We start from the raw sequence: 22,020 nt of genomic DNA on the forward strand, positions 1-22,020 counted from the left end.
AAAATCGCTAAAATTTGTCATCACGCAAAAAATAGCGAATAATAGCCCAAATCACGCATCACGCATCAAATTTTTGCCCTATCACGCATCACGCCAAAATCTTGATCACGCCATCACGCCAAAAAAAATCTCTAATCACGCCATCACGCAAGAAAAAATTCCTAATCACGCCATCACGCAAACCGCTGGGATAGTAGAGTAGTATGGTATTAATTTACTTGCTTTCAAAATTTGAAGAAAATGTTTTTCTTGCTGTATTTTCAATATTTTTTCTCAACCAACCGCTCATTTTTGAGATGAAAAAAATAATTCCAAATACTCCAGGAAATAAAGACTGAAATACTAGTCGGGGGGAATTAAAAAATGATGGTGTAAAAAACTTCATTTTCATTACAGAGGTACTTGAGACTTTACCATTTAGATATTTTTGATACACACTTTTTTTTTATGAGAATGGTGTAAATCCATTTCATCATGGATATTCTTAACTTTTTGGGAAAAATCATCCGAAAATATTCTTGCAGCATTCTTAGTTTAGGATCCTACTTCAGACTAGATTTAACATTTAGTACATACGTCTCAAGCGTAAAATGGCATTTTTGTTAAAGGAGTGAGCCTTACTTGGGGGTAATTGATAACTTTTAATTGAGAATGCTCTAAAAATATGGCATTCTTAGCTTGAGTAGCAAAATTCCATGATGGTGATATTCTTAGCATATTCTGTGTAAAGACTCTCTCAAGCTACTGATAATTTTCTTGATGTAAATTGATTAACCCCTACACATTATTTTATAAAAAACATGCAAAATTTTTTGAAGCCTTCCCTTCGGATGTTCTTAATCTTTTAGTTTTAAGCCTAAAAATATTCTCAACACATTCTTATTTTCACAGTTTAGTGAGTTTTTTTGTTAATTTTCTTAAGAAATCGTGTGATTTAGAGAGCCTGCAAAGCTTTAAAATGTTAACTTGCTATTAATATTTTGGCCATCGAAGCCTTATGTTCTTATAGATGTTCTTACATAGTTTGTGTTAAATACAAACCTGTACTTCCTCGCTCAATTTGTTGTGCCAATTATGTAAGCATAAAAATTAGTTAGATTTTCCTCACACAATTACGTCCGAAAACGACGCTCTATTGCTGCTGCAAGAGGAAAAACAACTGCTAAATATTATCTCTTCCAGGAACCAATAAAATATGAAGCCTTAAAAGGTTGTTAACTTGTTCTTGATATTTTGACCTACAAAGCCTTATGTTCTTATAAGCTGTTCTTATAAAAAACGTGTAAAACTCGTGTACGCTAGACACAAGTGTAGATTATTGCATAGTCACCATATCAAAAATATTTCTCAGAAGGCGACAGAGTGACTGCAAAGATTATCTTTCCTTTTTTTCTTTAACATTTCACAATGAAACACATGGGATGAGTCGACTCTTGTTTATGCAATTAAAATGTGTGAATGAGTGGGTACATGAAAATATTTGCTGAATAGTTACACGTGCGTATGTACTGTCCCTGAGAATGAGATTACATAAAATTAGCAATAGCGACGGACTGTACAACCCTAAGCGAATCCTAGATATTACAGATAGTTTAAAAGCATTTAGTAGACTTTAATGATTACATTCCCTATCATGATAATTTGGCCGGTTTTGAAAATAGTCAACTCTCTCTAATTCAAACTTCTACTATTCAAATATTTCTATAATTCGAACTAGAATATTGGTCCCCTCAGCTAGAAATTACTTACAGTATGTGGCCCACAAAACGGCGATCAAATTTGAAATTTCTCTCAAATCTAGAGGAAAAGAGATTTTACAAAAATTTTTGCTGCATGAAAACCTTTAACATCTCTACTTTATTTTCTGGAAGTTCTTTTTCAAAACTTTCAATTTCAAAACGGCGATCAAATTTGAAATTTCTCTCAAATCTAGAGGAAAAGAGATTTTACAAAAACTTTTGCTGCATGAAAACCTTTAACATCTCTACTTTATTTTCTGGAAGTTCTTTTTCAAAATTTTCAATTTCAACAATAGTTTTCAATCACTTAAAGATAGGTAGCTTTTTTCTAATGGCCCCCAAAACGGAGGTTTGAAATTTTAGCGATTTCTCGAGATATCTTTAAGATATGAATACAAAATTTTGACCATAGTTTTGAAATATGATTTAGAGGGTTTTGGGCATAAATTTATTTGATAAAATGTCAAAATGCAGGTTTGGGGCCCCCAAAACGGAGGTGTAGCTAAAATCAAATTATTAAGCCCAGTGGTAATAGGGGGAAAAACTATGAACATATTTGTGTTTTCCCTTAAATTTACGACCTGATGGATGTAAAATTTATGATTTTTATGAAATATTTCAAGATTTTCGATATTGCAAAGTCCTAACTGAAAATTTAGAAATTTTCAAAATGACAATTTTGATTTAACAACGTCTTAATCAAGTTTTTGAAAACAAATCTCCTTTGAAAATAGTTCCATTCATGTATGGAATAAGCTGTGAAAATTTTAGAAAAAAAGCTTAACTGAAACTGAAAATATTAAGCTTTAAAGATATTGTTCTCCTATATTTTGCAAAAAAATGACAGAATTTACCGTTTTTGCTGAATCAGCGAAAATTTTTATATACAATGTTAATTTTTTGTTATAAACTATTAACTCAAGGTGATAGGAACAGAATTCCAAGATTTTTTGCTTTTTCTCATATTTAGAATTTTCGGTTTTGTCAATGCTGATTCTAGGGCTCCAAAATATTGGTTGACCTTCAAGATGCTATATCTTTTACCCAGCCTCTAAAGTCACAGATGTATTTGCATTTTCTGAACGGCATTAGGTGTAGAAAGTTTCCTATACCCCGTTTTCATAACTTATTTTCAATATCCAAGGAGCTAGAGTGAGTTATATGCAATTTTTATCTAATTTTGGTGTTAAAATATTTCCTTTAGACGCAAATATGTTATTTTGAATCCGTCTCAAACCAGCAAAACATGCTCATTTTTAAAGTATAACCATCATTCTTTCAAAATAAACAAAAATCGTTTAATTCTGATAAATCTACAAGTCAGAATCTTCATTTTAATGAAAACCTCCGTTTTGGGGGCCGTCTCCGTTTTGGGGGCCATATACTGTACTGTCTGAATGTGGCTCGAATCTTTCTCTTATTCAAAGAAAATTCTTGGCTACTTGAAGATCAAATAGATCAACTGATGGACACTGAAATTTCATCTACATTAAAAAATTAATCTCAAATCCAATTCTCATTTGGAAAGCCACTTAAACCACATGTAGTTAACTCCCGTGATAATTTGTCGTTCTTTATGAAATTTGTCGTTCTTTTTGGATTTGTTAGATAGACCCCATCACAGTAATGACAGATGCCTTTCAAACATTTAATAAAAGAGAAAATCGGTATAGATCTAGTTTAAAACACCTCTGTCTCAGTGACTCAATTCCGCAATATATCATGGACTGAAAATGACGGACTTTTCTAAGTATATGACGAAGGGGTTTTTTGGCTATTGATATGTACTTGAGAATCCGTGAAACTGGCGAAACAGCTTTTAGGGATCTCCTAGCCTATGGCTATGTATAGTTTAGCTGGTGAAACAGCTCAGAGAAGGGCAACAGACTGTCAACACAGTTCGTCACTTAGAAATGTTCGTCATTTTCAGTCGATGATATATTGCGAAGCTGTCGTAGCGAATGGATAGGTTATTATTTTTCTAGCCGGTGGGAAACGGGAACAACTGGGCCTGTGACATGGAAGTATCTTTTCAATGCGATTCTTTTTTACGAAAAGTCAGATAGGCTAGCCCAATTAAACTTGCAGCTTGCCTTATCATCACGGTAGTCCAATTAAGTTGCAGCTTGTTTCTTGTCAATTGGGCTCTAATTAAATGCCCAAAATTATCATTTTTAATTGGACTTTAGCACGCAAGATAACTTTTATCTTAATTTAAAGCATTTTCTCGAAATCAATTTCGAATTCTTTTCGATAAAGGAATAGTGGTTGAAGATACCCGACTGGCACACAACGTTGTTTCAACGTTAATCTAACGTTATATGAACATTTTGAACGTTAGATGAACGTAGAAAAAACGTTGTGTGCCAGCTGGGATAGGATATATCTTTAAAAGAGCTTTCCAACTAACCCAAACATGACCTTATTTGGCGAATTTTTCGAAATTGAGAAAATGGCATTTGAAGTTGACATACCCCGTGGCTTTTACAGTGAAAAGCCACAGGTCAAAATCATATATCGACGCTGTGCCGACCAATCCAGATTCTATTCAGCGCACAATCAACGCAGAAAAAAGTAGCCATGACGACCATCCAAGATCTTGGATAAAGTTCAAAGTTGATATTTTTATTCCCGTTGCTTAAAACACGACTCAAAAATGTCATCAATGATTTTTAAAAAGAGTCAGTGATAGAGAATCATAACATAAAATCTGTCTATTATTTCGATTTAATTAAAGTGACATTTCCATAATTAAAAGTTTAGTAATTACTGTTATACATTTGGGGATCATGTAAAATTAAAAGGTTTTTCTTGAAAGAAACTCATTTCAATTACACTTGGAGGTTTTTGGGGGATTCTTAAATAGTTAACTGCATGCTGATACAGTCTTCTTGACATTAATATGGTAATAGTTGCTCTTCATTTTTGATTTTTTCTATAGTGATTAGATTGACACATGCGCGATAAAATTTCTATTATTGATCTTCAGAGGTTGAAATATTCTCAGCCTCTGATGCTCACGGTACGTGGCTTTGAAAAAATCTTTAAATTTCATTTCCCCACATTATTGAAGAGGGCCTTGAAGGAGTTAAACATATTCCATCTCTATTGGTCGCTTACCTTTTCTTTATCTCTACTGGGTCCAAGCATTCTCACTTTGGGATCAGTGAGACAGGGGTGTCTAATCTTAAAGTCCTCCGTTGGTGTAACACAGAAATTGCCAAATGTATGAACAGACGTGACCTTACCTGCAAAGTGCTAGAAAGTGATGTTCAACCTTTCTCGATCAGGAAAAAGGCACTCCTTTACGAATGATAGATTGAATTTAGCGCATTATTTCTTTTTACGCAGCGTATGAGTTTTCGAACATGCTTTTAATATTCCTTTTAATCTAGCGGTTAGTGTTAAAACCATGCCGGAAAAGAGCGTTCCAGATGAGAAATTATAAGTAGCTTGATTTAAGATCCACAGCTTCGATTCTATCCCCTTTACTCTCGGGTACCTAATAGCCGTCCCCCCCCCCGCTAATTAATTTTTCGAAAATTTTCCACCCAGGACATTCTTATTCCAACCCCCCCGCTTATTAATTTTGGGAAAATGTTTTTGAAAGTTCCCTCTTTTGTCGTAATTCTGCTGTATTAGCCTCCTTTTCAAAAATTTTCCACCCAGGACATTTTTATTCCAACCCCCCCGCTTATTAAGTTTTGAGATTTTTTCCAACCCCCCCGCTTATTCCAAACCCCCCGGCTATTAGGTACCCGAGAGTAGGTCTTTAACACTCAATGGTCCTTTGGGGCATAGATTTTCAGTAGCGCACAGCCCGTTTATCACCAAGGACGAACTTTGTCATAATAGAATAACAAGACATGCTTCAAGTCTAAAAATATCGCTTCAGATTAGGATTATGATTAGACAGATTCTTATCAATATCAAGACTTAAAGTATTGATAAGTATTTTTTTATCAACCGTATCAACCATTGGTTTAATGGTTAATTTCAGTAAGCGTATGTTTCCATATTCCTCATGTTAACCTTTTCAGCCCGGCGGACGAGTATAGTCGTCGAGCATACGTTCCGGCAGACGAGTATAGTCGTCTTTTTGACATAGTGATCTTCTAAGCTATATTTCTCCCATTGGCTTCTTTGCTAGCCGTAGAAGTAAAGAGAAACGGAAATTAGAGGTTCTAAGCTTTCTTTTGATATATGGTGATGTAATGTTTTGATCACGTGGTGAGGCAGCAGATTTCGGAGAAAAGGTAGAGAAAAACACTGAATCAAGATGGCGACCAAGAAATGGGTTTTTCAAACTTACTGCTAAAGTTCTTGGATTTTTTGACTGGTTTAGGCCACTTTTCTTCATGGAAACATTGTTTTTATAATGGCAAAACATCCAGTAAGTATATCTTATATTTTGTGTTTTGTTTTTAGCATAAAAATTCCATTTATTTGTCATTTTGACCACTTTTCTCGACAAAGTCGACCCAAACTTACAGTACTTTTTACTTTTTATTCAGGTTGGAGCATGGAAAGTGGACAAATTCAATGCAAAAGTGTTTTCTACACCTCATTTATTTCAAAGGAGTACCAAAGAATTTGAAAAGCCTGGATTTATGTTGAATTGCACTACTTCTTCCGCTCCCCCAGCAACGGTCGATCGATCCCCGAAATTCTTGGCTCATAACGATGTCCTGATTACAGCTTATATGGATCAAAATGATGGCAGGAACCACATAACAGCCACATGGAATTATTATGATGACATTTAGCATTCCTTATGGGCAAAAGAGACCAGATTTGATAGCAATGAGTTTGCCTCAAAAGGCTTACGGTTTTTGGAAACTTTGCAACTGTCGCCGACTATGCCATCTAGTTTCACGGTAGCCGATACCCTTCAAAAGCTTCAGGAGCTATGAATACTGACTGAAAGTGTTGTTTAGATAGTTGGGGAATACTTTTACACCATTTTTGATGTTGTAGCTGCTTCTGGAAACACATTATCATCAAAATACTTCAAAATTGTATATATTGGATTTTTTTAGCCGAAAATCGTGATTTTTGGCAAAAGTGACCGATATTTGGGAGGCTGGTGTGACACATACAGATTTTTCTGGATGCTGATTTTTGGTATATTACTTCAAAATGATGTATAGATTGATGAATAGCCAAAGACAGATTTTTTAATTAACTTCCCCCCACTTTTATTTGCTCTAGAAGTGAAAAATGCAAAAAAAGTGACATTACCGCAAAACGTGAAAAAAAACTGTGGTTTACGTGATGCTACCATTTTTGTTGGAATATTTTATTTGGATTGGTACTTGGTCTAAAAGTTGTAGAATTTAAGTAGCTTTTCAGGGATACCTTATTTTTTTTCTAAAGATTCCTAGTTCTTGAGTTATGATCAAATAACTGAACATGTCTATTTTCTGAAAAAATGTTGCGCGCTGACAGCGTGAAAATTTAAAAAGTTGCGCGCTGGAAAGGTTAATATTTGGGATTATTAATATATGACCACACGGGGAAGTTTTTTTCTTCCTTTTATTTGACCTTATCGCAGCGTTATTTTCGAAAGATTAAAAAGGAAAATGATTATGCAAAAAAAACAAAAGAATTTTTCCTTTTTCCTCACGATGCGAAACGTCCAAGTCAGCCAACAATGATGATCATACTGATAAGGGTGTCATCATTACGAAGCTTATTTTTGCGATAACCATGCCGTGTTTCAGTATAAATAGGACTTGCCCTGAAAGATGAAAATCAGTTCAAACTTTCAACACTCAAATTGAGAATAACAGGACAAAAACAAGACTTTTGAAAACATCAAAAATATTTGTTAATCAGAGAAGTGGAGATGAAGATGATCAAAGGATTATTTTTGGTGTTGTTTGCTGTCGTCCAACTTATTGCAGCGATTGATCCAGGTAATGTTTTATGATTCTTTGTAAATACATACCAGTTATTTTTGTAAGAGCAAACTGTATAAGAATATAAGGCTTCGATGGACAAAATGTTAAGAATAAGCTAAGAACATCTTAGGGCCCTAAAACACCTATTTTCTTAGAAAATTGGACAACAATACTTGCAGAAAGGCGAAAATAACAATCTATTAACAACATTTCTAGGCTTAAAACTCAAAAAGTTAAGAACATTCAAAAGCTTTAATAATTTTAGATTTTCTTTAAAAAAAACTTGTATTCCAGCCCTCTTTCAGATCTCGAAAATCAAGCTATTTGGAAATTTCTAGAATTTCTGGTAGAAATCTTTTCAAATACATTTTCGATGGCTTTAAATCGGTTCTAATTTAGACAGTTTGAAGAAATGGCAAAAAAATGGGTACATTATAAGAAACCCTACCCAGAAAAGTCGGTGGTCTCAAAAGCTTATAATCGATCATCAAGTAAGCAAGGAATTACGGAAATATCTTTATGAAAGAATGTTCTTTAAGAAAGGCAACATCCTATTCATGATACACGCCATTGCAATGTCTTCTGGCATTACATCACGAACCCAACATTGATAAAATAAAATCAGTGAATACGCAGCCAATCAGATGTTGGGTCCGTGAAAGACATTGTAATTATGCATATCATGAATATATTGGTATCGATAATTATAATTACCAAGAAAATTAATTATGCATCTCCAGCCAATTTAAACAATGGATTAATAATTTTCCGATAATCGCTCGATTTAAAATCAGAGAAAATTGCTGTCAATACACTCTTCTCGAGATGCATAAATTTATTGTTGTCCTCGTTTTCAAACAGATTTCATTGCTATGAAATTATACATTTAAACCAATTTAAATTCCCAAAAGGCAAACATTAACTTTGAAACAAAAGTACTTGAAATTCAAAATGTCTCATGAGGTGTAAACAACACAATTATCATTGTGAATATGTGATTTCATATCAATGAAATCTGTTTGAAAACGAGGACAACAATAAATTTATGCATCTCAAGAAGAGTGTATTAGAAAGCATTATCATTTTAGCATTCAGACATATTGTATCGCATTTACAGGTCTGTTTTCTTATAAAAAATCTATATTGCAAATGCATTTTTAGCCAATTTAAGAGAACCAATTAAGGGGACAAAAAAGCCATTATCATTTCCTTTATGTCCCTTTAAATCATTCCATGTTTTGCTTTTGTTTTCAACCAATATCAAGCTTAATTGATAAACTTATGTTTATAAACTTTGTGCCAAGAATTGAAAAGATTATGCTGCCGATATAAGTGCCTAATTATCATAAAGTCTAGCTACTTTATGAAAAACGAAAAATAGGGCTATTAAAATCACAGCAAAAGCAAAGAAAATAAAATTTCATATTTTCAATTTTCTATTCCAGGAGACACATATATCGATTGTATCAAAACAACACCTAACCCTGCCTCTTGTACAGCATATAACAACGTTGCAACAAGTTATCGGAGATTTGATGGACTTTGCAACAATCTCAGATTCCCAACTGTTGGTGCTATCAACACACCCCTTAGAAGAGTAATTTGTAAGTAATTATTTTAGATCTTAAGAAATATTTACCAATGACCTTTTATGAAAAACAAAATCATCCATCCTGTTTAAGCTACGTTAAATACTTTTTTACATGAAAACAGCTACAGGGACCTTTTTGCTACCGTATGGAAGCCACTCTTAAAGGATTTGGTCCCATTAAACTGGCATGGTGTTCACTCAAGGCGAAGAGACTTTAGTTTGAAACCATGTTAAGATCATGCTGATATAAAATCTTAATTCTAATTTCTTTCAGTTGCAGAATATGTTGACAGACGTCAAGTGGATTTGCCAAGAGGATTTCCTGGCAGCAATCCTTCAAACATTCCATCAGCTAACAAAGTGTCGATAGCTGTTTTCAAAGCCAAACAAGAGAACAAAGGAAACAATGCTTTACTATCTACATTGTTTATGACAGCTGGTCAATTCTTGGATCATGATATGGCTTTATCTCTGCATGGTAAATGCGATATCAAAGAGTAAGCTATATTTTAAACACTCTTTTAAAAGATCCCCAAAGAAGTTTTGACAACAGCAATGACAGATTCCTTTAGATAAATGGGGAAATTCTTTTTCCAATACTCAAATAAGTTTTTCGCTTTTTCAAGTACTCATCGGTTGACTTTCTTCAATGAAAAATTAAATAGATTGAGGCAACAAGGGGGGTTATAATTTAGAAGATTAGAGATAATTAAGTACTATGATAATACCCCTGTCTCACAGCCCCGGTTGAAACTTTTTTCTCATTAGGGATGAAAATTCCTATTGAAATCCTAATGAGATAGCAATTTTATGTTCCAAGAAAGAGGAATCCAGTGGGTATGGTTTTGGAGTCCAATTTTTAAACATTGAATTTCAAGTGGTGATGAAATCAAAGTTAATCTCTCAGTGGGGCTGCAATTCCAGGGTATTTTCCAAGTGGGAAATTTTTGCCAAATTTTCCATTGGGTCTGTGAGACAGAAGTGTCTTCTCTCATTTCCTCTGGTCATTATTTCTTGTATTAGTTATAACCATTACTGGTTCCAGCAAAACTTCCAAAGGGTTTTCTGAAACACGGAAGTCAAAAATTTCCAACTTTGAGATTTAATTTGCTAATCTATTATTTTCTTCAATTTTTACAGTTGCAGTTCAGATTCCGCCTTTAAATATCCATGTTTTCCAATCAAGTTCGACGATGACACTTCAGCCTGTACCCCATTTACTCGAGCATTTGCTGCATGCCAATCAGCATCTCTATCCAGAAGAACTGATCGACAACAAGTCAATGATTTGACAGCCTTTGTAGATGGTTCGCAAATTTATGGACATAATGAAGCGCTGGCTCAATCACTGAGAAAACTTGATGGTGAGTCGCTTTGTTGCAAAACTCTAGAGTTAAAGAGCTAAAGAAAAACTAGATCATTATTATTGATAAATTATGCAAATTCAGCGCTAGCCAGAGTGTCAAATATTGAAAATTATCACTACACATCTTTGAAAAATTATAATAAGAATTTAAAACTTAATCTAAGTCACACAAATTTATCAAATTCATAACGAATTTCATTTAATTCTTTCAGGTACTGGTCAATTGAAAGTCCGCAGTGGAAATTTATTACCTTTCCAACCATCCAGCAAACCATGCAGCACACCAGGTGGTTGTTCCTTGTCTGGTGATATTAGAGCTGATGAGAACATTGCTCTTCACGCTATGCATACCGTTTGGGTACGCGAGCATAATAGAGTGGTTACCAAACTGGCACAACTCCACGATAACTGGAATGAAGAGAAGTTATACCAGGAAGCCAGAAAGATTGTTATCGGTGAATGGCAACATGTTGTTTTCAATGAATGGGTACCACGTGTGGTTAACATTGGATCGTATGGAGGCTACAAATCTGGATTGGATCCAAGAATCATCAATGCTTTCTCGACAGCTGCTTTCAGATTTGGTCACAGTCTTGTACCCAACTCATGGAGTCAACTTAACAACAATTATGACAAACTTTTCCCAAAGATTGGTCTTCAAGAATCCTTCTTCAACATTCAGAGCATCAATATCAGAGGTATTGAACCGACGATGTTGGGTCTTGTTGGTAATCAATCTAATACGGTGGATGATGAATTTGCTTTTGACTTGATCCGAAGATTATTCGTTCCACCAGGTCAGTCAGGACATATGGATTTGACAGCTCTCAACATCCAAAGAGGTCGTGACCATGGATTGCCAACATATGGAAAATGGAGACAGTTCTGCAATCTACCAGCCATTTCATCATTCAGTGACCTTGCCAATCACATGCCTGCAGAAGTTGCTCAGAAGTTCTCAACATTGTTCAATAGTCCAGCAGATATCGATCTCTTTGCAGCTGGTATTGCTGAAAACCATGTACCAGGATTCCAAACTGGCCCAACATTCAGATGTTTGTTTTGGCATCAATTCAGTCGATTGAGAGATGGTGATCGTTATTTCTATCTCAATCCTGGTGTTTTCACTTCAACACAACGATCTGAATTGACCAAAACCTCAATGTCGAAAATTCTGTGTGACAACTTAAATGGAATTGTCTCAATCAACAAGGATGCATTTATTCAAACCAAAACAAAACGTACCCCGTGTTCTAATATCGCTGGACCTGATCTCAGCGTGTTCTAATTGCATCATTATCGAACTTTATTATTTTGTTGTTTAACTGTTTATAATTAATTGGACTACACATTTTTCTTTTCTTTTTTGGTTAAATCTTATATGGGAATAAAATTTAAAGAATTTTTCGTTGTTTTTTGAAATATTAGTAATAATTACAATATGATAATAGAATTTAAAATTTAAGATATATTTGTAAAACAATGATTTTGATAATATAACTATTTATAATGGAGAATTATTTGCTTGATTGATTGTTCTATCGACTTCTTTGGCAAAAACTTTAATTTGAGTTTATGATATCTTATGACCCTTACCGGGACTAAAAAGGAGTAAACAAAGGAACTTTATGTGAATTTTACGACCCTTATTGGGACAAGTTTGACTAATTTTGATTGTTCGATCGACTTCTTTCGCAACATTTTTAATTTGGGTTTATGATATCTTTATTTTTGCATAAGTGTCCCCGTTTCATGTCAGACACATATTTCATATCAGGACAGTGTCTGCCTATTGTTATATTATGCTGATATAAGCATTAAAATGTTTTTCTTTTCCTCTTTTTGACTGATGCTCCACATCCGTGTCCCAATGTAAAAAAGCCTGTAAATTAAAACTGATGAGTAAGCAAACGATATCACTCTTATTTAAAAACAAAACCTTTAAAAGACTTCGGCTACTAATGATGTCAAGATTACATAGTCGCCATTAAATCCTGGGGTGAGCCCTTAAAATAGGTGTTTTTTCTATAATTTTTGGAATTCTGAGTAAACCTCTTTAGTATATTAACAAGGCTACCTAAGGCCTCGATGGCTATGTAAATATTAAAAAACACTTTAAGGCTTTATGGATTCTACGAAGTCGGACAAAAATACTCAAAAAATGGTGAAAAAAGAACATTGTAGGAACAATTTTAGGCTTAAAAGATTTCTGACATTTTTATTAAAAAAAACGTGCACTCATGCTTCATATCATATTGTTCTAATTAATCCACGACTTCGTATAATTTCTAATCTAATCTAATGTAAGATTACGGTTCACGTTAATTCGTTGGCCATTAACCTCGTTTTGCTTGAATTGGTTTCGACCACATCAAGCCTTAAGTGAGAGTACGTAGGCTCCTGATTTGAATATTTTTCCATTAACAGAAGTCCGTGGGATAAAGAAAGTATAGAAATGTGTAGTTGGGCAGGGTAATTTTTTTGGAGTAAAAAAAGACACACACTAAAATAAAAAATAACTTTCTTAGTTCTTTGGTAAAAATTAGAAAAAGTTAAAAAATTTTGTGAAAATTTAAAGGTTTAATTCCTGATATAATTTCTAAACGATTGGATGAAACTATTTAGTTTTGAGCAATGCAATATACACCCCTTTCTCACAGACCCGGTGGGATTTTATCAGCCAGTGAGATAAAAATAACTTACTGAAACTCAATGGGGATTGTTCTTCCCATCTTTTTTATTGCTGGGGATTTTGATTTTAATGTTTTCAAGACTGAAAATTCAGTTGGGATTGGAAAAATCGCACAAAACTTTTCAGTGAGGATTTGCTGATCTGATCATTTTCAGCGGGGACAAAAACTAGAGTACAATTTCCCACGATATTTTGGCCAATTTTCCAGTGGGAAGGATTCCCAGTGGATATGTGAGAAGGGTCTGTACACAATATGACAAACACACGCCGTCAGTACTCTAGCTTAGTTCCCAACAAATTCTTTAAATTTGAAAATGTTGGCTAAAATTTAGTGGAAATATATTCTCTCTAAGGGTGGCAAAAACGTCAAAAAATGGTCAATATTTTCGAAATTCAGTCTCTCTAAGGGTTGATTTTCGAATTTTCGCTCGGTCATCTCGCAAACCTCGCAAAGCTAGTACCCCCCCCCCTTCCGCTGCCAATAGTCCCTTTAGCATTTTCATTTTTCATTTATGAATATCAAAATCTATAGAAATTTATGGTGTAAAATATACAGTGATAAAAAAATTGGTGAAATTATAACATAAAAAATAAAGATTTAAAAGTGTTAATCTACCTTATCGGCTAAAACTTAGTCGGCCCTAAGTGACTAAATTTTGGCTTGGTGAGTAAAATTAGGGCCGATTAAAAATTTGGGCCGACTAAAATTTGGGCCGACTAAAAATTTAGAAACGCCCAAAACTTAGTTATTAGTCCTTAGTGACTAAATTTTGACGAGGTGACTAAAATTAGAGCCGACTAATAATTAAAGCCGATTAAAATTAAGGCCCACTAAGTTTTGGTTTATAAGGTATACCATAAGTACAATACAAAAACAATAAATGACAGTGACTTTTTCATTGCTTCATAATTACAAAAATAGATATCTGAAATGAGAGTCTTTTCCTTTAAAAGAAACTACTTAATCATTCTTTTTAGTGAATAAAATTCTTCCTCGTGCTTTAAATTGAGGTAACCACACTTAATTAATTTTTGACTTTCCAATTTCAATATAAAAAAGGGACTTTTTTTTAATCAAAAATAAAATATGACAACGAAAGATCAATTTATTTTTCTTGACCACGCGAAACGCAAAAATTACCTTCCAATTACCAAACAGTTTCAGCGTGATTATATAATTTGCTAGTTGAGACCATGCTTGAATCGTTCTAACCGAGTATAAATAAGACTGGATTTTTAAATGTGAATCAGTTCAACATTCTTTTGGAAATATCGAAACAGGAAGGAAGGACAACACACAAGTCAGGATAATGAAGAAACTCATTTTAGTATTATGTATGATACTTCCATATGCTTTGTGCTTTGATGCAGGTAATACTTTTATTCAAATAACATGCCCCTTAATTAGTATTCTCACACACACGAACACTTTCGCTTATGTGCTGGCCTTGGCAACCGATACAATGACGTACCGTCGGAGTTTGAATAATAGCAAGTTTATGTATTTACGCTTTTGAGGACGCTGGGGGACGGTAAAGTGACTGAAGCGATTTGGAATAACCCGCAGTTCTGCCCCTCAAAATCGAGGACGGTACAAGTGCTGATTTACCGTCATCCTCAGATGGTCAGGATCTAGAGAAATTAGAACCTTACCGTCTCCGTCGCAGGAAAACACACATACATAAACTCGATAATAGACTAAGAAAGACTGTAAGAAGCCACTACTTTTAGACATCCCTGTCTCACAGCCCCGGTAAAAACTTTTCCCACAGCAAGGATAAAGTTTTCCATCGTTATCCCAATGGGAGTCAAAATTTTATTGTTCCTGAGTCGAAAAATCTGCTGGGAATGGTCTTGAAGTGCAATTTTTTACATTGAATTTTGAATGGGAATGAAATCAAAGTGAATTCCCCAGTGGGGATGAAAATGTAGGGTATTCGCCCCACCGGGGACGAGATTTTGGCCGAATTGCTCAATGGGGCTGGGGTCTTAGCGGGTCTGTGACACAGGGGTGACCCTAGTTTAGTATTCTCCACAAACACAACCACTTTCATCTATGTGACCTTGGCGGTCGAAAATGACACCACCGGAGTTTGAATAATAGACAAAGAAAGACCGTTAGAAGCCGCTACTTTCAGCAAAGATTTTCACAAATACTCAACAAATAGTCGACTTTTGAAATCTAGTAAATTTTGATCCTGTAGCAGCACATTCTGTGCCCTCAACGTTTCTTTCAAACCCAAATCTACACTTTGTTTTCAGGAGATACATACATCGATTGCGTCAAAACAACAAAAAATCCCGCTTCGTGCGCTGCATATGAAGACGTTGGAAAGAATTATCGAAGGTTTGATGGACTTTGCAACAATCTCAGATTCCCAACTGTTGGTGCTATCAACACACCTTTCAGGAGAGTAATTTGTAAGTAATTTTTTACATTTTATTTTTGTCCCTTGTATCCTTTTGTGTGTTGGTATAGCCCGTAAAAATGTTTTTCGATTTAGTGAATATTTCTCTTCTAAGAATTGCAAACATTTTACATCTCCTGGCGGGGGGATGGGTTGGTTTCAAGTTTTCCTATGCTGTTAGCTCTATAACTCAATAACTCAAATGTCTCCATAACTCAAACAAATCTTCTAGCTCCTTCTGTTAACAATGCCTTATATACCTTACTCCATAACTGAAAATTTCTTTAACCTGAACAAATCTGAGTTTTCCGTGCGTGTTCAAGTTATGAAGAATCCACTGTATTACAAACCCAGCCTGACATGTAACGTTGTTTTAACGTTCATCTAACGTTATATGGACGTTGTGAACATTAGATGGACGTTGAAACAACGTTGTGTTAGAGCTGGGAAGCTATTACTTGATTAAATGTCCAGTCCATCTCTTATAAGGACGATTTTCAGGACTATCACAAGGATAGAACAAAAGTTCTGAAGCAAAAGCGAGAGCTAAAAATCTGAGAATAATTGTTTTCCAAGAAGTAGTCTTTTATTTACTTTCCTTGATATATAAGAGAAAGGTTGGTAGTGTGAAGGTTTCGATTACAGACTTGCACCGTAATAGACTGTGCTCGAATCCCAAGCACTCTTCCAGGCAAGGTGTTAGGGAAATATGGTGCGAAAGACTCTCTACATACTTCCACTCATATACCATCCCCTCTCAATCCGGCTGATAATCGAAGTATCGATTGACGCTGATTGACCTCAAACGAGCTTAGTAAACCTCAAATTGCAGATGTAAAACGATAAACTCGGCATACACGTTTCTTTTACAAGAACAAAATAACAAACGGTGGCCAAAATCTTAAGAACAAATTAAGAACATTTTAAGGCTTCGTGGGCTCCTATTTTCTCAGGAAAATGAACGAAAATACTCAAAAAATGCAATGAAATAAGAATATGTTAAGAAAATTTTTAGGCTTGAAACCCGAAGAGTTAAGAAGATCTGAAGGCTTCAAAAATTTTGGATATTCTTATAAAAAAAACGAATACTTTTCTTTCAGTGGCAGAATATGTAGACAGACGTCAGGTAGACACGCCAAAAGGATTCCCTGGAACAAAACCTTCAAACATCCCAGCTGCAAATAAAGTTACAATAACTGCATTCACACCTCAATTCGTGAATGCAGGAAATGCTGGAAAATTGTCTACATTGTTTACAACTGCTGGACAATTTTTGGACCATGACATGACAATATCGAACCATGGGAAATGTAACATCAAAGAGTAAGTATAAGATTTTGTAGTTGATTTCATTATTGTTTTTTTTACATGTGAACCCTCTTTCTGTGACCCAGTCGTAACCACTCCAGTTAGAATAATTGCCAAAAATAGCCTAATTCTAAGCCCTGGTGGAATAATTAGTACATCCAGTCAACCTTTAGTAACTGAATCTTTATTTTTGTTCAAAACTGTCTTACCCCGGTGAACAACTACATAAATTAGGTAAAAAAAGACATTTTAACGAACTCACAATGACTCGCTAATGATTGAAAGTGAATCTTTCCCATCTCCGGTTAAAATTGTGTTCGAAATAGTCTCCTCCAACCCCATGACCATATCGGTGGGTTTCCAAACTTCACCGGGTCACTGAGACAGGGGATGATGTGATGATCTTTCGCTTTACGAATGTATCTTTAAATCTCAAATGTCCTTTATAGCTGCAGTTCAGACTCCGCCTTCAAATATCCATGCTTCCCAATCAAGTTTGACGATGACACATCGAAATGTACACCGTTCGTTCGTGCTTTTGCTGCATGTCAATTATATCCTGCCCATAGAAGAACTGATAGACAGCAAGTCAACGCCTTAACAGCCTTTGTAGATGGATCACAAATCTATGGGCATAATGAAGCGCTGGCAAGATCATTACGACGTCTTGATGGTAAGTTCTTATAAATGCATTTCAGGTCATAGGAAAACTATGGTACCCTGTATATATACCTGTATTAATCTAAGGACACTAATTCTTTAGAACAATCTCCAAATAAAATGATCTTTGGTCTGTTAAAATGATGGGGATCATTTGAAAACTTTCACCCAAGTCAGTATACCCTTGACAATCATAAAATGCTAAAGAATTAATTTCTCTTACATAGGTACTGGTAAATTGAAGACTCGAAGTGGAGATTTATTACCTCTTAAACAGCTCACTACACCATGTGATCTTCTAGAAGGTTGTTCCCTGGCTGGTGATATTAGAGCTGATGAGAACATTGCTCTACACTCGATGCACACAACTTGGGTTCGAGAGCATAACAGAGTGGCTACCAAATTAAGACAATTCAATTACCACTGGAATGAAGAGAAGCTATACCAAGAATCTCGAAAGATTGTTATCGCTCAATGGCAACATGTTGTTTTCAATGAATGGGTACCGCGAATTGTTGATCTTGGATCTTATGGAGGATATAACTCTGGACTGGATCCAAGAATCATCAATGCTTTTGCTGCTGCAGCTTTCAGATTCGGTCACAGTTTAGCACCAAATGCATGGAGTCAACTTGACAACAATTTTGATAAGAAATTTCAAAAGATCAGTCTTCGAGAATCTTTCTTCAATATTCAAAGCATCAATCAGAGAGGAATTGAACCAACCATGTTAGGTCTTGTTGGAAACCAATCAAATACAGTCGACGATGTGTTCGCTTTCGGCTTGCTCCGAAAGTTATTCGTCCCGCCTGGTGAAGAAGGCCATATGGATTTGACAGCTCTCAACATCCAAAGAGGTCGTGACCATGGATTGCCAACATACGGAAAATGGAGACAGTTTTGCAATCTGCCAGCCATCCCATCTTTCAGCGAGCTTGCCAAACATATGCCCAGAGGAGTTGTTCAGAAATTCTCTACCCTATATAACCAGCCAGCAGATATTGATCTTTTCGCAGCTGGGATTTCGGAAAATCACGTACCAGGATTCCAAACAGGTCCCACTTTCCATTGTCTGTTTAAACACCAATTCAGACGTCTGAGGGACGGTGATCGTTATTTCTATCTCAATCCTGGTGTTTTTACACCAGAACAACGTAACGAATTGAAAAAGACCTCAATGGCGAAAATCCTGTGTAACAACTTGAAGGGAATAGTCTCGATAAACAAAGATGCTTTCATCCAGACTACCAAGAAACGCACAGCTTGTGATGATATCCCTCAACCAGATCTAAGTGTTTTCTAAAACTGACATTAAATTGATAATTTTTTTTTTGAACTTAATATTTTAAATCTTATTTTTAAATACTATTATTTTGGAGGAAATCTTTGTATTGTAGGGTCATTTTTTGTATCAAATCTTATTAACTAATGTACATGTAAAATAAAACAGGAGAAATTATAAATTTCTTGTGGACGTCTTTAACCCTTGCTTATGTACCGCTGATGTGTCAAAACAGACCCTACTTAGGATTCATTTATTTACCTATATTGTCTCCCAAGATGGGCACCTTATTGCACAAGGCCAAATTTGATGACGTGTTTGCACCTCTGAGGCTAATTGTAGTGTTTTCGGACATTTTTTGGTTCTAGTTGGAAAAAAATTAAGGCCCATGAAAATATCCTGAAATGTTTTACTTTCTGATAACGTAAAATAAGAGCTTTAAGTTAAAAAATCGGGCGAACTCTTAAAACCGGACGAAATTCCAATTTCGTTTGATACAACATCAGCGTTTCTTTTAGACCAACCTGTCAGATATTTTGTAAAAACAGAAGAATTCCTAATTCCTTTTGTATGAGAGATCCCAGGATCTGCATGTTATACATTTGTAAACTTAGTTCTGATACTATAGATATAGTACCACGAGCATAATCTTTAATGGGAGCTCGAGGCTCAGGTGCACAGAGTAATTATTAATTGCCTCTATCCCATGGATGCTCTTATCAAAATGTAGAAAAGTTTGCTTTTCGTCCCTTTATTTGGTTTTCAAATTATAAAAGGAGTGGTTAAGTGTGGTTAAAAAAACTCAGGAGGAAAAGTATAAAGAAACGGAAGCCTTTGCTCATCTAAGCCACAAACATTCTTACCTACAATAAAGCCCATGCCTCGAAATTCTATAAAGTTCTCAAGGTTTATAGGCCTTAAAAACAAGTCTCTATAATTCGAACAAATCTGCTTTATTCATGTGTGTCCATGTTATAGAAATTTCATTGTATATTTGCATACCAGAGTACTCTAAGATCTCGATCCCGATCAAACGTCCGCATCCAGTTATTAATTTTCAAAAAAACTTCGGAATACTCCGTTGTTATTCTAACCCCTCGCCCGTTTATTTATTTTAGAAAATATTTTCAGCAATCTAAAGCTGAATTGCTTTAAATAGCCTGAGTATCAGAGGTTAAGTTTTCAAAGAATATATTAACCTCTGAAGACCAATAATAAAAATTTAATCGCGCATGTGTCGATCTAATCACTGTAGAAATAATCAAAAATGAAGAGCAAATATTACCTTATTGTAATGTCTAGCAGACTGTGTCAGTATGCAGTTTACTATTTACAAATTCCCCAGAAAACTTTAAGTGTAATCGAAATGAGTTTCTTTAGAAAGAAATCCTGTACATGATCCCCCAATGTATTACAATAATTACTTAACCCTTTGACTCCGCTGTCGACCGCTGTGTTTGACCCTACAGCGCGCAGTGGTTTTTCATAAAAAGTCACCTTTTACGCAAACCGGTATAACTTTTAAACAAAACAACTTCAGCTAAAAAGTTATATATCTTTGAAAAGGAAAATTTATCTGCTTTCTTCTAAACCATAACATAACTCCTATACTGCATTTTATCTCAGTCAAAGTTTCAAAAGGTTCAACACTACATTTTACGACACCGAAAAAAAGTGCAAAATATGGGCCAATGAAAATCTATTTTTTCAAAAGCTATTTTAGTGAAAAACAAATAAATAAAAAAACTTACAGAAACAGCAGTAAAAGTAGAAGACATTGATGTGTTGAAGGATAAAAAAATAAAAAAATTCTGCACTAAAAACTGCCCAAAATACTTGAAGAAATCTCAAATCCTTACCTCTAACTTTCATAACAGTCATTTCACCGCCTCCATCTTGAATTTGAACGTTTTTCAAATGTTTGTTTTGATTGCGCACTTCATCCTAACCCTTTGAAACCTATACTTTCCGGAATGGAAATTTATCGCTCTTTTCAAATATCATAACCATTTGATTCAACAGAAAACTAAATATCATTGCTTAAATGACCATACATATAAAAGACGCGTATACGCGTCTCTCGTATATAGGCACGGACGCGTATACGCGTCTCTCGTGGGCTAAGGGTTAATGATTAATTACTTTGATTATGGAAATGTCACTTTAATAGAATCGAAATAATAGACAGACTTTATCTTATGATTCTCTATCACTGACTCTTTTTTAGTTGTGTTTTCAACGACGGGAATAAAAATATCAACTTTGAACTTCATCCAAGATCTTGGATGGTCGTCATGGTTACTTTTCTTTGCGTTGATTGCACGCTGAATAGAATCTCGATTGTTCGGCATAGGTCAATATATAATATCGGCCTGTGAAAACACAGTACCCGTTGACGGGATACTTAGGTAAAAAGGGAAACAGGGATGAACCACTGGTCAGTATACCTTTTTCACCTCCGTGAGCCTCAGGTATAGTCAGGCAGCTGAGGTCACATAAAAAAGTGCAGTAGCTACAAAGTTTGCGAGCAAACTTTAAATAGTTGTTTTCAATAGATACGACCTTTCTGAACACAAAATCATCAACCGGACAGTTTGAAAATAATTACCGGACGCGTCCGAAAATATTTTCGTATTTGATGACGTCACAAGCAAAATGAAAATTTTTATGAAAAAAAGCATAAACATATTATATACCAATCGACGCTTTTTTTGACGTAGATTAAGAAAAAGGTCAGTAACTATGTCTGAAAATTTGAAAATAAAAAGTTAAAAGCTTACGAAGTTTTGATGACGTCATATTTACACTTTCTTTAGGATCGATTTTCTCGAGTTAGGTTGAGAAATCATATATATATCCATTTAAAAGTCTTCTATATCGATTTTTGAGAGCTTTCGAATGGCGGTCTTAGATTTCAATTTTGATAAGTTTGAATTTTTGATTTTTTTTTCGTCTCGGACAGGTAAAATTGACGTTACGGACATAAAGGAAAAGTGTTCTAACTTTTCATAGCAAAATTTTCAGATATGGTTTCTGACCATTTCCTTAATCTACGTTAAAAAACGCTTCGA

The 22,020-nt window shown here is 34.9% G+C and overlaps 2 protein-coding genes and 2 long non-coding RNA genes across 4 annotated transcripts in view; 3 read left to right on the top strand and 1 right to left on the bottom strand.

Annotated features, from left to right (window-relative positions):
• Positions 1 to 452: 452 nt before the first annotated feature.
• The window catches only part of LOC136824902 (uncharacterized), a 366,918-nt gene continuing 345,350 nt past the window's right edge, over positions 453 to 22,020 (bottom strand). Inside the window, exon 2 of the long non-coding RNA XR_010849189.1 lies at positions 453 to 488. This is a non-coding gene — a long non-coding RNA (uncharacterized lncRNA). The remainder of the gene's footprint in view (positions 489 to 22,020) is intronic.
• Positions 5,922 to 7,014, top strand: LOC136824884 (uncharacterized). Its single transcript, XR_010849185.1, has 2 exons — positions 5,922 to 6,132; positions 6,254 to 7,014. It is a non-coding gene; the product is annotated as an uncharacterized lncRNA (long non-coding RNA).
• LOC136824897 (thyroid peroxidase-like) lies at positions 7,292 to 12,144 on the top strand. The gene is made up of 5 exons (XM_067080874.1): positions 7,292 to 7,657; positions 9,088 to 9,246; positions 9,508 to 9,730; positions 10,374 to 10,597; positions 10,812 to 12,144. The coding sequence occupies exons 1-5, from the start codon at positions 7,588 to 7,590 to the stop codon at positions 11,885 to 11,887; spliced, it is 1,752 nt and encodes a 583-aa protein (XP_066936975.1). The 5' UTR covers positions 7,292 to 7,587; the 3' UTR covers positions 11,888 to 12,144.
• Positions 14,442 to 19,137, top strand: LOC136824899 (peroxidasin homolog). Its single transcript, XM_067080875.1, has 5 exons — positions 14,442 to 14,662; positions 15,554 to 15,712; positions 16,800 to 17,022; positions 17,457 to 17,680; positions 17,895 to 19,137. The coding sequence occupies exons 1-5, from the start codon at positions 14,602 to 14,604 to the stop codon at positions 18,968 to 18,970; spliced, it is 1,743 nt and encodes a 580-aa protein (XP_066936976.1). The 5' UTR covers positions 14,442 to 14,601; the 3' UTR covers positions 18,971 to 19,137.

Source organism: Clytia hemisphaerica, unplaced genomic scaffold (assembly GCF_902728285.1).
Source record: "Clytia hemisphaerica strain Z4C2 unplaced genomic scaffold, Clytia hemisphaerica genome assembly, whole genome shotgun sequence".
In the NCBI taxonomy this organism is placed as follows: Eukaryota; Metazoa; Cnidaria; class Hydrozoa; order Leptothecata; family Clytiidae; genus Clytia; species Clytia hemisphaerica.